At 35.1% G+C, this 13,862-nt stretch overlaps 1 protein-coding gene across 1 annotated transcript in view; it reads right to left on the minus strand.

The window, feature by feature from the left end:
- Positions 1 to 2,390: 2,390 nt before the first annotated feature.
- LOC106715531 overlaps positions 2,391 to 13,862 on the minus strand; it is a 59,539-nt gene continuing 48,067 nt past the window's right edge. Inside the window, exon 4 of the mRNA XM_014508832.2 lies at positions 2,391 to 3,315. Coding sequence (XP_014364318.2) covers positions 2,881 to 3,315 — 435 coding nt within the window. The 3' untranslated portion in view covers positions 2,391 to 2,880. The remainder of the gene's footprint in view (positions 3,316 to 13,862) is intronic.

Genomic DNA, 13,862 nt, shown 5'->3' on the forward strand with positions numbered 1-13,862 from the left:
TTCGTGCACAGTTTATAAAGCAGCGCCATCTATGTTCATAAGTATCGAATCTTCTATCCAAATCTATGTATGAGTTCTGCATCTTCGCCTTCATGCATTAGTACAAATAGTTTTTAACTGAAAAGATAGATGGCGGTATTTTTTTTTACTTATTGTTTTCGGTAAAATCTTGTATTGTTCTATTCTATTTTTATTATTATTGTTATTTTTCGAGGAAATACCAAAATAAATGCACAATAAAAACCTACAATAATGTTATAAAAATAGCATGGCTCTTTATCGCCGACAGCCGACAGATGGCAGAACTGCTGCCTTCTTAGGATTACCCCATCTACAGGAATAAGGTTAAACTATTAAGATGCTCGCGGGCGGGTGCGAGGATGGTGGATGGTTGCGTTTAGGTCCATGGAGGTAATATTTGGTCAGAAACTGAATACTGCAGTTCTATTTTATCAGTTTATTTATGTAGCACATTCCTTCAATAATAAATTGCGGCCGGCAATGATTTTACATTTTATTTTATATTTAATTTTTTAATTAAAATCGTTGTGATTTTGTTCGAGGTTTAATAAAACAAATTTCTTCTGGAAAACTATTTATTTTTTCATTCCGTTAATCTATAACACTAAGACTACTTCAGTATCAATACGCTCTCGATAATGTCTAAAACTAGATTTGTTTCGAGCTAATAGAATAATGTACAATTTGGACTTACATCTATAGGAAGCAAACAGACAGACATGTGCACAAACGAACTCAACAATCACGTTTGACCAAATATATTGAGCTAGTTGAGGTGACTTCACTTATAACACTAAAACAACTTCAAAGCTTTGATAAGATCTCATTCACACGAGTTCAAACTTTGTGTCTCGTGTGATTGAGCTCTTATTGTGTACAAAATTAACTAATACAGTTCACAATTATTTTGTACGAAATTATTTATTAATTTTTTTCAAATTATTTACTTAAATAAGTTATTAGTATTTATTTTGTCGTATACATTTATCTGATTGATATGAACCGATAAGGATATTGTTGTTGAGATTAATTTAAGCTATAAAAATGATAATCTTCAAATACTTGAGTTTTGTTTTCAAAATAACTGTTAGCTATAATAATGTTGTTATTGGATTTCAAAGTAGTTATAAATTGTTAGATTTCAGCGCTGAAATTGATGAAGTGAGATCGAAATATACGTGGGAAAAATGACGTGCTACTTTTCCTCCGAGATTTTTTTTAATTAACAATAAATTGAAATTAAAATCGTATTATAGTTTTTAAAGATGTGAGAAATACTGTTTATAAAGTATTGTTTATTATATCGCCATCTAGTGGTGACCGATAAATTTAATTTGTACACGTGAAAGTTGTGAGAGAGTAGTGGCAAACTTAACTAATTCGTATACTTGTTGGCGTTTAAATTATTCTACATATGTATATAACTGTTTACATAAACAGAGAGCAAACGATATTTTGTAATTGCAAAATAAGTACTTATATAACTAATACATTAGAGCGATTATTGCACAAAATAACTTAGATGTCATCATTGTAAGAAAGCTTCTATTAAATATTAAAACAGACTGTATGTACAATTTATATTTTAACATTCAAATTGTTTCGTAATTTTATTTATTGTACTTTTTTGTACTTATTGTGTCGACCAATGCATTGAAGACAAATCAGTTTGAAAAAAAAATCATAAGTTTTTATTTTATTTTACGTAACTTTGAAAGTACAAACCTTTTTCATGTAAGATTCTCTTAAGTCTTAGAGCTCATGTTCAGAACTAACTTTGAAAATATAATTGTTTCTTCTCGTATAATATTGAAAGCAAAAGCCAAATTAACGTATTGTAATGACTCTAATTTCAGACATTTCAGTGTAAGGATCATTCAATATTTAATTAATATTAGTAGCTTTTAGTAGGAACAGAAAATTGAAATGGTAACATCTATAAGGAGTGTATTAAAACAAACCAAATTACATAAGAACTGAATTATAAAAAAATAAACATGTCTAACTTAAATTCAAGTTATTTCTTTTAAGTTTATGTTAAGGATTAAGGAATAGCATAGAAAATGATTTTACAACAGCTTCGGCGAAAAGAGTTGCATTTGCTAATAGGATCTTTTTGTAATATGTAACTCTTTTCGTCAGACTGGTCGATGTGCATAAAGTTTCAGGGATCTTCATTCAGGTTTCGGGGATTTTCATCTCAGAAATCCACGATAAATGATCTTGCAAAATGATTAATCAATCAATTAATTTAGTATCACTACGCCAATTAATTTAAAATACAAATATTCTGTTAACAGAAATTTTTTTTGTACTGATTTTATCTCTATAGAAGAATAACTTTTTAATTCTATACCAATCGTACACATAAATACGTTTTACATTTATAACAAACATACAAACAAAATTGTTAGTTTACATAACACACGAAATAGCAAACAAATATTTGTTTTGAATGATACGAGATACGTAAAGTGATGGTGACTACGCTGTGTAGCTGCAGCGGTTGGCGCGCGGCCTCGCGTCGGACGGATGGCGTCTCTTGTCTCTTATCGTATACTGGTTTTGTCCGACTTAATTTACTAATATCGTGGTCCCCCTCGCGAAATCTCCTAATATCTTAAAATATACTAAAATTGATAAGAATATTGAATTGTTTTATTGTTATAAATCTAAATTAAAAGCTTTTTTATTCATTAGTTTTTATAATAGCATATTTTTAGGACAGTGGGAAATGCGTAATTTTTCTAAGATATGACCTTACTTAGAGATGATAAGGCCTTCAATAATTATAAAGAAAGTCAAACCAAAAGCTGTGAGATTTCGCAACGGGACTACGACCTAAGACCCTAAAGCCCGTCACATTTCGACGTCCCTACTCAGAGTGTCAAACTTCAAGTCTTTCACTTCTTCAGGGCTAAAGCTCTTCACTGAGACCTTGTTCTCTCCCACCAGCTCGGTGCTGGATAATTTGTTAGTTATCTTAGTTATGGAAATTCTACTTTCTATATCATTTGCGTCGCATATGCTTTCTAAAACTACCCCTTTCTCCACTCTCCTAGGTTTAGGGACAACAGTCTGCACTAATTGCTTTGTACTTCTTAATTTCTCGCTTAATATTTTATTACAATTCTTCTTAGACATGTCTAGAGCTAGCGGATCTTCTTTAACATCCTCTGGCTTCTTCTCTTCTCCGCTGGGCTTGTTCTGCTGCTTTATTTCTGCCACCTCCGCATTCGTAACGTTGTCTTTCTTCTTCCATTTCGTTCTTCGATTTTGAAACCATATTTTTACCTGGAAAATATTAAAATCTCTTTAGAATAAAAGATTTAACGTTTTCGTAACTTAATCTAAGACAAAAAATGAGACCGCAATTAAATGACAAAGTTCTCAAGTTAATTAGGTAAACTCTATTGAATTGAGTAATGGACAGTTCAATGAAAAGTTTTCTTAGTATAATTTGTATTCAAAAATAACCATATCGTAAATTGTATAATCGGTTAGACAATTGTTGTGGTTACATCTGTGGTCCCCCCCCCACCACCAACACCCCGCTCCCAGTAGCACACCCCGCGCCCCGCATCAAATGTGCTCAATAATACGAGTATAATCCATGTGTACACACGTTGCTTGTCTATGTGTTTGTGTGTATGTGTGCGTGTGGGATAACACAAATGTATCGAGTAACAAACGGTTAATTACGAGCTGATCGATGCTCGCCCCCGGGACCCGGACCCGGCCGGAGGCAGGGCTGCGAAGCCTTATCTATACACACTTAAATATCTGTATTAATGTTGGAAATAGATATCATTTAATTATTCGAACCAGGAAAACTGAAAACCCTTTCAATATTATCAAGGATCTTTCCGCATGCAAAACTTGAACTGTAGAATAACATAAATGCATTAAAATAAAATACTAAGCAGTTAAAATGTGCAAATAAATAATTATTGTTACCTTCTTGTTTTAAAAGAGGAATAATAAAATGAACAAAGCTTCTTTTAATTATTTAAAGAGTGCAATTGAAGTGTTAAACAATAAATCAATTTAGTTTTGTACAGCCCTACGTACAATCGATACATCGGCGGATGAATTAATAGACGACACGGCTTGATTCCCTCGGGATTGATGTTGCGTTAGCGAAACGCACCGGGACCCCGCACCCCGCGCCCCAACCCCACGCACTCAGCGCACCCCACACCCCGCGCCTCTACCAAAATAAATGTTCAGCACACATACATCATTCTCGCACGTTTCCTACATAACTTAGAAAATAACAGTAACCTCCGAATTCGATAGTCATTAATTAAGCCCTAAGGAAGTCCCTTAGTGTAGGTTACTCATAATAAAGAGATAAAGGAGAACATTACTTAAGTGTGGCAGTAAGAGACTGAAGTGATCAAACTCAAATACATTCAAACAAGAAATAAACCTTGGTTAACGTTAACTGTTTAGTACAAAAAGCTTAGTTATAGGGCAGGATGTGACATGAAAAACGTTACATTAAAAATCAGTATTAATAAATTAAAATCAAGTAAGTCACTATTATAATTATAGAGGTGGTAAAGAATGACAGTACCACTGAAGTAGATAATCACTAACTAACTAACGACAAGAGCTTAAAGTTTTGCTTTTTTATTGTTGGTGTATTTTTAGAAGTAATTATGAAATATTCAACTACAATTAATAATTATTTTGAATTCATTCCCCCCAAGTAAGTTGGAAAGAGGAGGTAGACCGTAAAAAAATAAGCCAAATCTTTAAGGTTTTGTCTACGCATCACTCGTGACTAACTTCAGAGATCATATACGGACATCCTATTCGTCGGCGCGCAACGATGTTGATGCATTAAGACCACTACGGGGCGCCACTACTTCTAATACTTAACGACTACCATTCTTAACACTTAACGTTGTTTGGTCATTACAAAAATTTGTAAAATTTTAATTACACGAAGATAAGCTATCTGAAGAAGTTTCATTTCAAATCCAAACATAAATTTGGACCTTCATCGCCGGAGGCATCAAAAGGAATCGTCGCGACCAGCATAAATCGGACGCTCGATACCAGCATCATCATCATCATCACCAGGCCTTGCATCAAACGGTCAGGTCAGTCATTCTTTCTAATCCTTCATATTTCCTTGTATTCAGTGCTTCATTTGTGTTAATATTATTTGTGTGATCATGAAATAGTAAAGCAATTTAGTTAATAACAAGTCGCATTATCATCGGTTACCCTCAATATATGTATAAAGTTAAAGTTCGTTGTAAGTATTTGCCTCTGTCTTCCATAAACTCAAAATGGCTAAGAATAGCGATGATATCGTTAGGGAATTAAACAAAAAAAGGGGAATTGTTCGGGGTAAATTAACACTATTCATAAAATATGTAGATTCTGTAGAAAGGTCGTTCAGTGAATTAGTTGCGATGGAATTAGAAACTCGTTTGCAAAAGGCCGAATCCTTGTTGCAGCAATATTCAGACATTCAGGATGAAATCGACTTAAAAACTCCAGAAAGTCTGATGGAAAAAGAGTCACTTGAGAGGGAATCTTTTGAAAGCCAGTATTACGCTTACGTTGCTAAATCTAAATGCCTTATAAATTCAAATAGTGTTCAAAATGTGCCCAAAGTTTCTACTAATGTAAAATTACCCATTATCTCATTACCTTCCTTTGACGGGTCATATGATCAGTGGTTGGAGTACCGCGATACTTATCTTTCTCTTATCCACAATTCTACAGAAATAGACAACGTGCAAAAATTCCACTATCTACGGTCATCTCTCTCTGGTAGTGCATTATTGGTAATTAAATCATTGGCACTCTCGTCTGAGAACTACAACGTAGCATGGGAGTTATTAGAAAATAGATATAATAACAATCGTTTACTCGTGCAAAACCACGTAAAGGCTTTGTTTTCTATTACGTCACTCAATAAAGAATCATCTGCTCACATTAGAAAATTAATAGATAACGTACTTAAAAATATGCGTTCCCTTAAAAACCTCGGTGAACCAACCGAGTATTGGGACACTTTAATAATTTATTTAATGACATCTAAACTTGATCCATCAACCGAGAGAGAATGGGAGACACATAAAAGTACAATTATTCATAGCCAAACCCCACCTACCAATCGATTATCGCTCGATGATTTGATTACTTTTCTTAAATATAGGGCTGACGTATTGGAAACTATTAATTTAGCACACAGTAAATCGATAAATACATCTGAGGGTAGTGCGAAAAAATCACACAGCTTAGTATCGACACAAAATAAACAACATAATTATAATAATAGTGTTAAGTCTAAACGTTCTCGTAATTGCATTATGTGTCACGCTAATCACCCGTTATATTCGTGTGATTCATTTTTGAATTTATCTATAAAGGATAGAATAAAATTCATTGATGAAAATAAATTGTGTCGTAATTGTTTACGCGCGAACCATTCAATTAATGAATGTTGGTTCGGTCCTTGTAGGTTATGCAATAAGAAACATAACAGTTTAATTCACGACTCTAATGACGGTGCGCAAACATCGGCAACTGTTGTGTATGATTCGCGAGCAACGCCACAGGACGCAACTAGTAATAAATCCACAAACACAACAACATTACATTCTGCTTCACACACAACGCATCAAAGTACAACTCATTCATTATTAGAGACCGTACTGCTATCCACAGCTTTAGTGGAGGTTGCAGATAAGAATAATCGTTACCACACTACACGCGCTTTATTAGATAATGGTAGTCAACATTGCTTTATTGCAGAGCCTTTATGTAAAAAACTTAATCTTAATTTAATACAGTCCTCTGTTCAAGTGTCCGGAGTAGGTAACTCTGTCACTAATTCCACACAGTCATGTGAAATCAACTTGAGATCTAAGACTTCCCAATATAATACGCGCCTTAATTGTCTAGTTTTGTCTCAGATCACAGCTCAATTGCCATCTTTAGGTTCAAAATCGCTCATAAATATCCCTGACAATATACAGTTAGCGGATCCCGATTTTTATTCGCCGTCAGAAATTGAAATACTAATCGGAGCGGATAAATTCTGGGAATTATTAAACGACGGCTTAATTAGACTAAGTAGTGGTCCATATCTGCAGAACACTAAGTTGGGTTGGCTAATTTCTGGTTCTTTGTTACATGTAAAAACTTCACGCATTAATCGAGTTCAATGTAATTATTCGCAAGGACTAGAAAAACAACTTAGGCAATTCTGGGAATTGGAAGAAATAGTTCCACAACATAAATACACAAAAGACGAATCCTTATGCGAAACACTGTTTGTGCAAAGTACATATCGCGACAGTACGGGACGGTTTTTTGTGCGCATTCCATTAGCGGAGCCTAGTGACACACTGGGTGATACTTATGCACTCGCATTAAATAGATTTCTCGCATTAGAACGAAAATTAGATAGGTGCTCGCCTGAATACAAAACATTATATTGCGATTTTATGAATGAATATTTAAGTTTAGGACACATGAGTCGAGTCTCTCAGTATTCGTCGCCATATTATTTCCTACCACATCACGGTGTTTTACGAGAGCACAGTAGTACCACTAAACTTAGGGTGGTTTTCGATGGAAGCGCAAAATCCACATCTGGAAAATCGCTTAATGACATCCAGTTTATCGGTCCTAGTTTACACAATGACGTTTTCTCAATATTATTACGTTTTCGTCAATTTAGATTTGTTGCATGCGCTGATGTCGAAAAAATGTATCGACAAATTAATATTCAACCCGATCAAAGAAATCTACAATTAATTCTGTGGCGTGAAAATAAATCGGACGATCTCGGTGTATACCAACTTAATACCGTGACGTACGGTACCGCGTCCGCTCCTTATCTAAGCATTCGATGCATAAAACAGATGGCGTCCGAGTGCAACGATGACGTAATAAAGCAGATAATAGATGAAGATTTTTTTGTAGACGATTTGATCACAGGACATGATAACAAACAAGTTTTATTAGACATTTGTACCAAAGTTAGTGATGTTTTAAAATCAGGTTGCTTTCATTTGAGAAAATGGATGTTTAATTCAGAAAATTCAGACACAGCGCAAACAAAAGAACTATTGTTAGGTGAGAATTGTTTAACTAAAACTTTAGGTATTGGTTGGCAAAATAATTTAGATTTATTATATTTCACTACAAAGATCGAGCATAACGTGACTCATGTCACTAAGCGCGTTATTTTATCTGTTATTTCTCAGGTTTACGACCCTTTAGGATTGCTAGCACCTTCAATTATAATAGCAAAAATACTTTTACAAAAATTGTGGCTTTGTAAATTAAGTTGGGATGAGCCTGTACCTAACAATATTCTGTTAATATGGCAACGTTTTATTCATACGCTTCAATATTTACAAAATATAAAAATTCCTCGCCATGTAAGAGGATTAGATGTAACATACACAGATTTACATATATTCACGGATGCGTCACAAGATGCATACGGTGCATGCGCATACATTAGCACGTATAGCGACAATATACCGGTGACAGTAAGACTGCTTTGTGCGAAGAGTAAGGTAGCACCAATTAAACCAGTTACTATCCCGCGACTTGAGTTATGCGGCGCTTTAGTTGGTGCAAAGTTATACCAAAAAATAAGTAAGTCATTAAGATTAACATTTGACAATGTATACTTTTGGTCTGACTCAACTATTGTCATAAATTGGATTAAAATTTCACCTAATTTATTAAAACCGTTCGTTCAAAACAGAGTAGTACAGATTAATGAGTTGACTGGTGAATTGCCGTGGTTACATGTTGCTGGTAAAGACAACCCGGCTGACCTTTTATCACGTGGAGTCACGCTTGATATACTCCAACATTCGGATATTTGGTGGCACGGGCCAGCATTTTTAACTGATAATAAATCAAATTTTACTCGCAATAACAACGAAATTATTGATTTACAAAATTTACCAGAAATAAAATCAAACATTAATTCATTATTTACACAATCAAGTGAGACTAGTATTTTTAATTTTGAACGTTTTTCTAATTTTAGTCGAATGAGACGTGCCGCAGCTTATTTGTTACGATTCATTCATAATTCGCGCCTTAGTGATGAGTCACAACGTAACTTCGGCCCGCTCACGTCTGATGAATTAAATAAAGCAACTTTAGTTTTGGTTCGCATAACACAACAGATGTCGTTTCCGGATATTATCAGTGCGTTAGATAATAACTTAGAAATTAAGTCTATGAGAAACATATCTAGTCTTAATCCATTTCTAGATTCCGATCGCATTATTAGAGTAGGAGGTAGATTAGTGAACTCGGAAACATTTTCTTATAATAAAAAACATCCGATATTGTTATGTTCTAAACACACATTTACTCGCCTGTTATTTGAATTTGAACATAAACGTCTACTCCATGCTGGTCCTCAGTTGCTTTTGGCTACTGTAAGGGATAATTGGTGGCCACTCAAGGGTCGTGACTTAGCCAAGCAGACAGTGCATAAGTGCGTTACATGTACTCGTCAGAGAGGAAAGGCCTTATCAATAAAAATGGGTAACTTACCAATCGAAAGATTAGAGCCGGGGTATCCATTTATACGTTGCGGTGTGGATTACGCAGGACCTATGGTCATATTGAATCGTAAGGGAAGAGGTTCGAAACTCGAAAAATGCTATATTTGTCTATTTATATGTTTCACAACTCGGGCAGTGCACTTAGAGTTAGTTACGAGTCTTAGCTCTGAGGCGTACTTAATGGCTTTAAAAAGGTTCTTATCTCGTCGTGGTAAACCTGCGCAGATCTTCTCAGATAACGGAAAAACATTTGTAGGCGCATCAAAGGAATTTTCAAATTTTTTAACTTTATGTGAAAAAGATATTTTAAATTTCGCTTCAAATGAAAACATTAAGTTTAGTTTTATTCCTCCCTATTCACCACACTTTGGTGGTTTATGGGAGGCAGGGGTCAAGTCGGTCAAATACCATCTTCGACGTGTAGGGAATGTAAACCTTATTTATGAGGAATTTTCTACATTATTAACACAAATTGAAGCCATCCTAAACTCCAGACCCATGTATCCCATGTCTTCTGACCCAAACGACCTACTTCCTCTCACACCAGCCCATTTCCTGATTGGCCGACCGCTCGTTGCACCTGCAAGCGAAGATCTCACAGCTGCAAACACTTCACGCCTGGTCCGATACGAGCGCATCGAGCAACTACGTCAGAACTTCTGGAAACGCTGGTCGCAGGAGTACATTGCTGAGCTCCAGACTAGGACTAAATGGCAGAACAACACCGACACCATAGTACCCAACACTTTGGTACTCATCAAAGATGAAAATGCGCCACCACTCAAATGGCGCCTTGGACGAGTCATACGCACTTTCCCTGGAAAGGATGGACTGGCACGCATAGCTGACATTCGAACAGCTAACGGAGTGATACAAAGATCGTACCCCAGGATATGTCCACTTTTTAAGGAGGAGTATGAATCATAACTTCTCATTCTTCTTCTTTCATCATCGTTGGAGGCATTTGCTCCAAGGCGGGGGGCATGTCTACGCATCACTCGTGACTAACTTCAGAGATCATATACGGACATCCTATTCGTCGGCGCGCAACGATGTTGATGCATTAAGACCACTACGGGGCGCCACTACTTCTAATACTTAACGACTACCATTCTTAACACTTAACGTTGTTTGGTCATTACAAAAATTTGTAAAATTTTAATTACACGAAGATAAGCTATCTGAAGAAGTTTCATTTCAAATCCAAACAGGTTTATAAAACCTTATGCGCCGACCCCACGTGAGTCGGATAAAGACTGGGAGATGATGAAAACTTACGAACTTCCACACGTCATATCAGTAGTTATTCAATTTATACAATGCGAATTTATTTTTCTACATAATTGTTGTTACACACAACAACAGTTTCATTATGTTGGGTAATCCAGTCTTTAGCCGGACCTCCAGGGAGTCCCGGAATCCTTAATTAAGCTTCCCAAGTCGTAGGTAACATTTACGAGTTGGTTTTATCGGTCGCTTAGTAGCCGCTGTTTACTCAAGTTTTATTGCCACACTTATTACTATTTTCGAGTGTTAAGTGACTACAGTAAATGACACAGTGGGGTGTCATGGTGTCATAGTGTTTATTAAGGACGTATTATTATGTTTTTCGATTAAAACGTATTCGTCAGTAGATATAATTTTGTTATCTTACTAATATTATGAATGCGAATGTTTTAATGGATGGATGATTGTTAGAAGGTATCACCAAAACGCCTAAAGGGATCTGGTTAAAATGTGACACAGGTTTAGAACATAGTCTAGAAAAACGCACATTCTATTAACTTTTTTTTTTCAATTCCGCGCGGACGAAGTCGTCGGCGACAGCTAGTAACTGATAATGCAATTTATCAACAGTTTACTAACTTAAATATTAATTTATTGACTTATTTTTACGCAAACTTTCACTCGCTAAAATCCCTAACTTTTGCGCTTTTATTTTATTACCTTTAAAGTAAATAAAGTAAAGTCCACTGCGTTGTATTTATGAGTAATTTTTACATAAAAAACAAAAGTTATATATTAATTATATCAAAACATATTTATTACGACTTTAAATTGTCATTATTTTACAAAAAGTCTAAAATTACTTACGGGAAGGAATAAATAATACGATAGACGTAAGACGGTGAACAAAAGGCTAATTAGTAAGCAAACATACGCTGTATACGATCCGGCTGTACAGCTGACACGACACAGACCGACAGACAGACGAACAAACACAGCACAGAGCGCCACTTCCGCCTAATTGCAGCGCAAATTAATCCAACTAACATGCGACATTTGACTCCGGCCCTGTGACAACATTTTTTGTCACCATACTGTAGTCTGACGCCGGATAGTCCCAACTTAATTTCCTTAATTTACACATTGATAAATTTTTATTTAACTCTGCTGGGATACCAACCCGCGGCATATTAAATATTTTATGGCGAAACTACACCACGTTATAGCATATATGATATTCAATTAAAAATTATGGTCAATTTCGTAATTATGTCCCAGAACAAAAAATAGTTTCCAGTTTCCATTTATAGTTGCGCTATCTGCTGTCAAATAATTGTTACAATAGATAATTATCTTAATTTACCTTCATATATCCACAGTAAAGCAGTTCGATCTTAATACATTACACTTTTAAGATTTTATCCATGTGTAAGCATGGTCACCGCGACACACCTTAACATCACAATGCAATCCACTTGCTCGCAAACACGATGATAATTATTATTGATTGCGCATTAGAGGACCGCGGGGGGTGCGGGTGTGAGCTGGGGCAAAGGGCGCGGGGCGGGTGACACAATGCCGCGCTATGTGTGACATGTCAAAGCCGCGCTAATTGTGTCCGCTATCTAGGGATGTACCTGTTAATTATCGATGTCGATGTCATAGGGCAAAAATCACTATGATATTGTTCCATGCCAAGACTGAGGAATTCAAAATATACTGCATATCACGGTTTAGCGAGACATATTAAGTATTTGTTCCAAAAATTTATTTTGCACGCAGATTTTAACTTCCTGTAGAAATTTGTTTGCATGCATATATCTTCATTCATCATTCTTTAATAACACCAAAAATATTAGGCAATATCAATTAACTGATATAATTCAGCTTAAGCCTATCCAATTGTAATAATCTACTTGATTACGCAATGTCTAATTCATTTACAGTCTATATGACAAAGCAAACATATCTCCATTCTCTGCTTTGACCTACAGGAATTAATTGCACTTAGTTGGACACAATAAATCAAACACTACTGTATTGTTACATAACTATTAAATTAATTAAGCAAATATTACATTCATATGAAGCCATTTTAATTCTTATTATAAATTGTTACAGCACTATTTTTAAGGTTTATTTAAATTGATAATATTCAAGTTTTAAACAATGTGTCAACGTGTTTAAGAAAAATCACTTTTAAATTAATCGAAGCTTGTAATAAGTAATTGGAGTAATTGCTACTTTATTTGGCAGCAATAAATGCTATTAAAAAAACTCATTACGATTGGTAATACGGATGTGTTGATCAGGCTTTTATTAAAAAGTTTCCGGTTTCCTGTTTTCTAAGTACGAGGAAGTAACTTTCTAAAAATTTATGTTATTACACTAAGTAATTTATAACAACGATGAAAACCGTTTTTTCTCTACATCCAACACAGTTTAAGTTGACATTTTAAACTTTATTAATTACTTAATCCCCTAAGAGTGTCTCTTGATGTTCATTTTGAAAGAATAATCTACAGTAAGAGACTGTTTAAGTAATTGATGGCCAGCAGATGGGAACCTCTAAACGGGCGCAACACCGGGACAGGCTGAAAACCAGCTCCACATGGCTATGCCTTGCGGTACACGTTGAGCCTGCAGCCCATTGCTATCATTTTTTTGTGTTATTAATGAATCAAATATTGTAATTCCGTTCCTTTTGATGACAATAAAGAAGTTTTTTTAATTAAGGCTGATCTATGTGTGATAATAAAGTATGTTTTATTAAACTTTTGTAGTTATTGTTATTAAACATTTATTATGTTGAGTGATCCAAAAATATTGTTCCAATAAGAGAAAATATCCACAAAAAGCAAAACAAGGGCCGTTGTCCGCAAACAGACTCGTAATTCCCTTTAGATGTTTCTGCTCCTATAACAAAGGCGAGTATAGCCTCCGGGCTAAAATGACCATGCGATACAGCAAATGTGGACTTTATTGAAAAGTAGTAGATTTCATATTTGAATAACTAGATAAAGATTCGGAGTCTTGTTTCGT

Source organism: Papilio machaon, chromosome 18, assembly GCF_912999745.1.
Source record: "Papilio machaon chromosome 18, ilPapMach1.1, whole genome shotgun sequence".
Classification (NCBI taxonomy): domain Eukaryota; kingdom Metazoa; phylum Arthropoda; class Insecta; order Lepidoptera; family Papilionidae; genus Papilio; species Papilio machaon.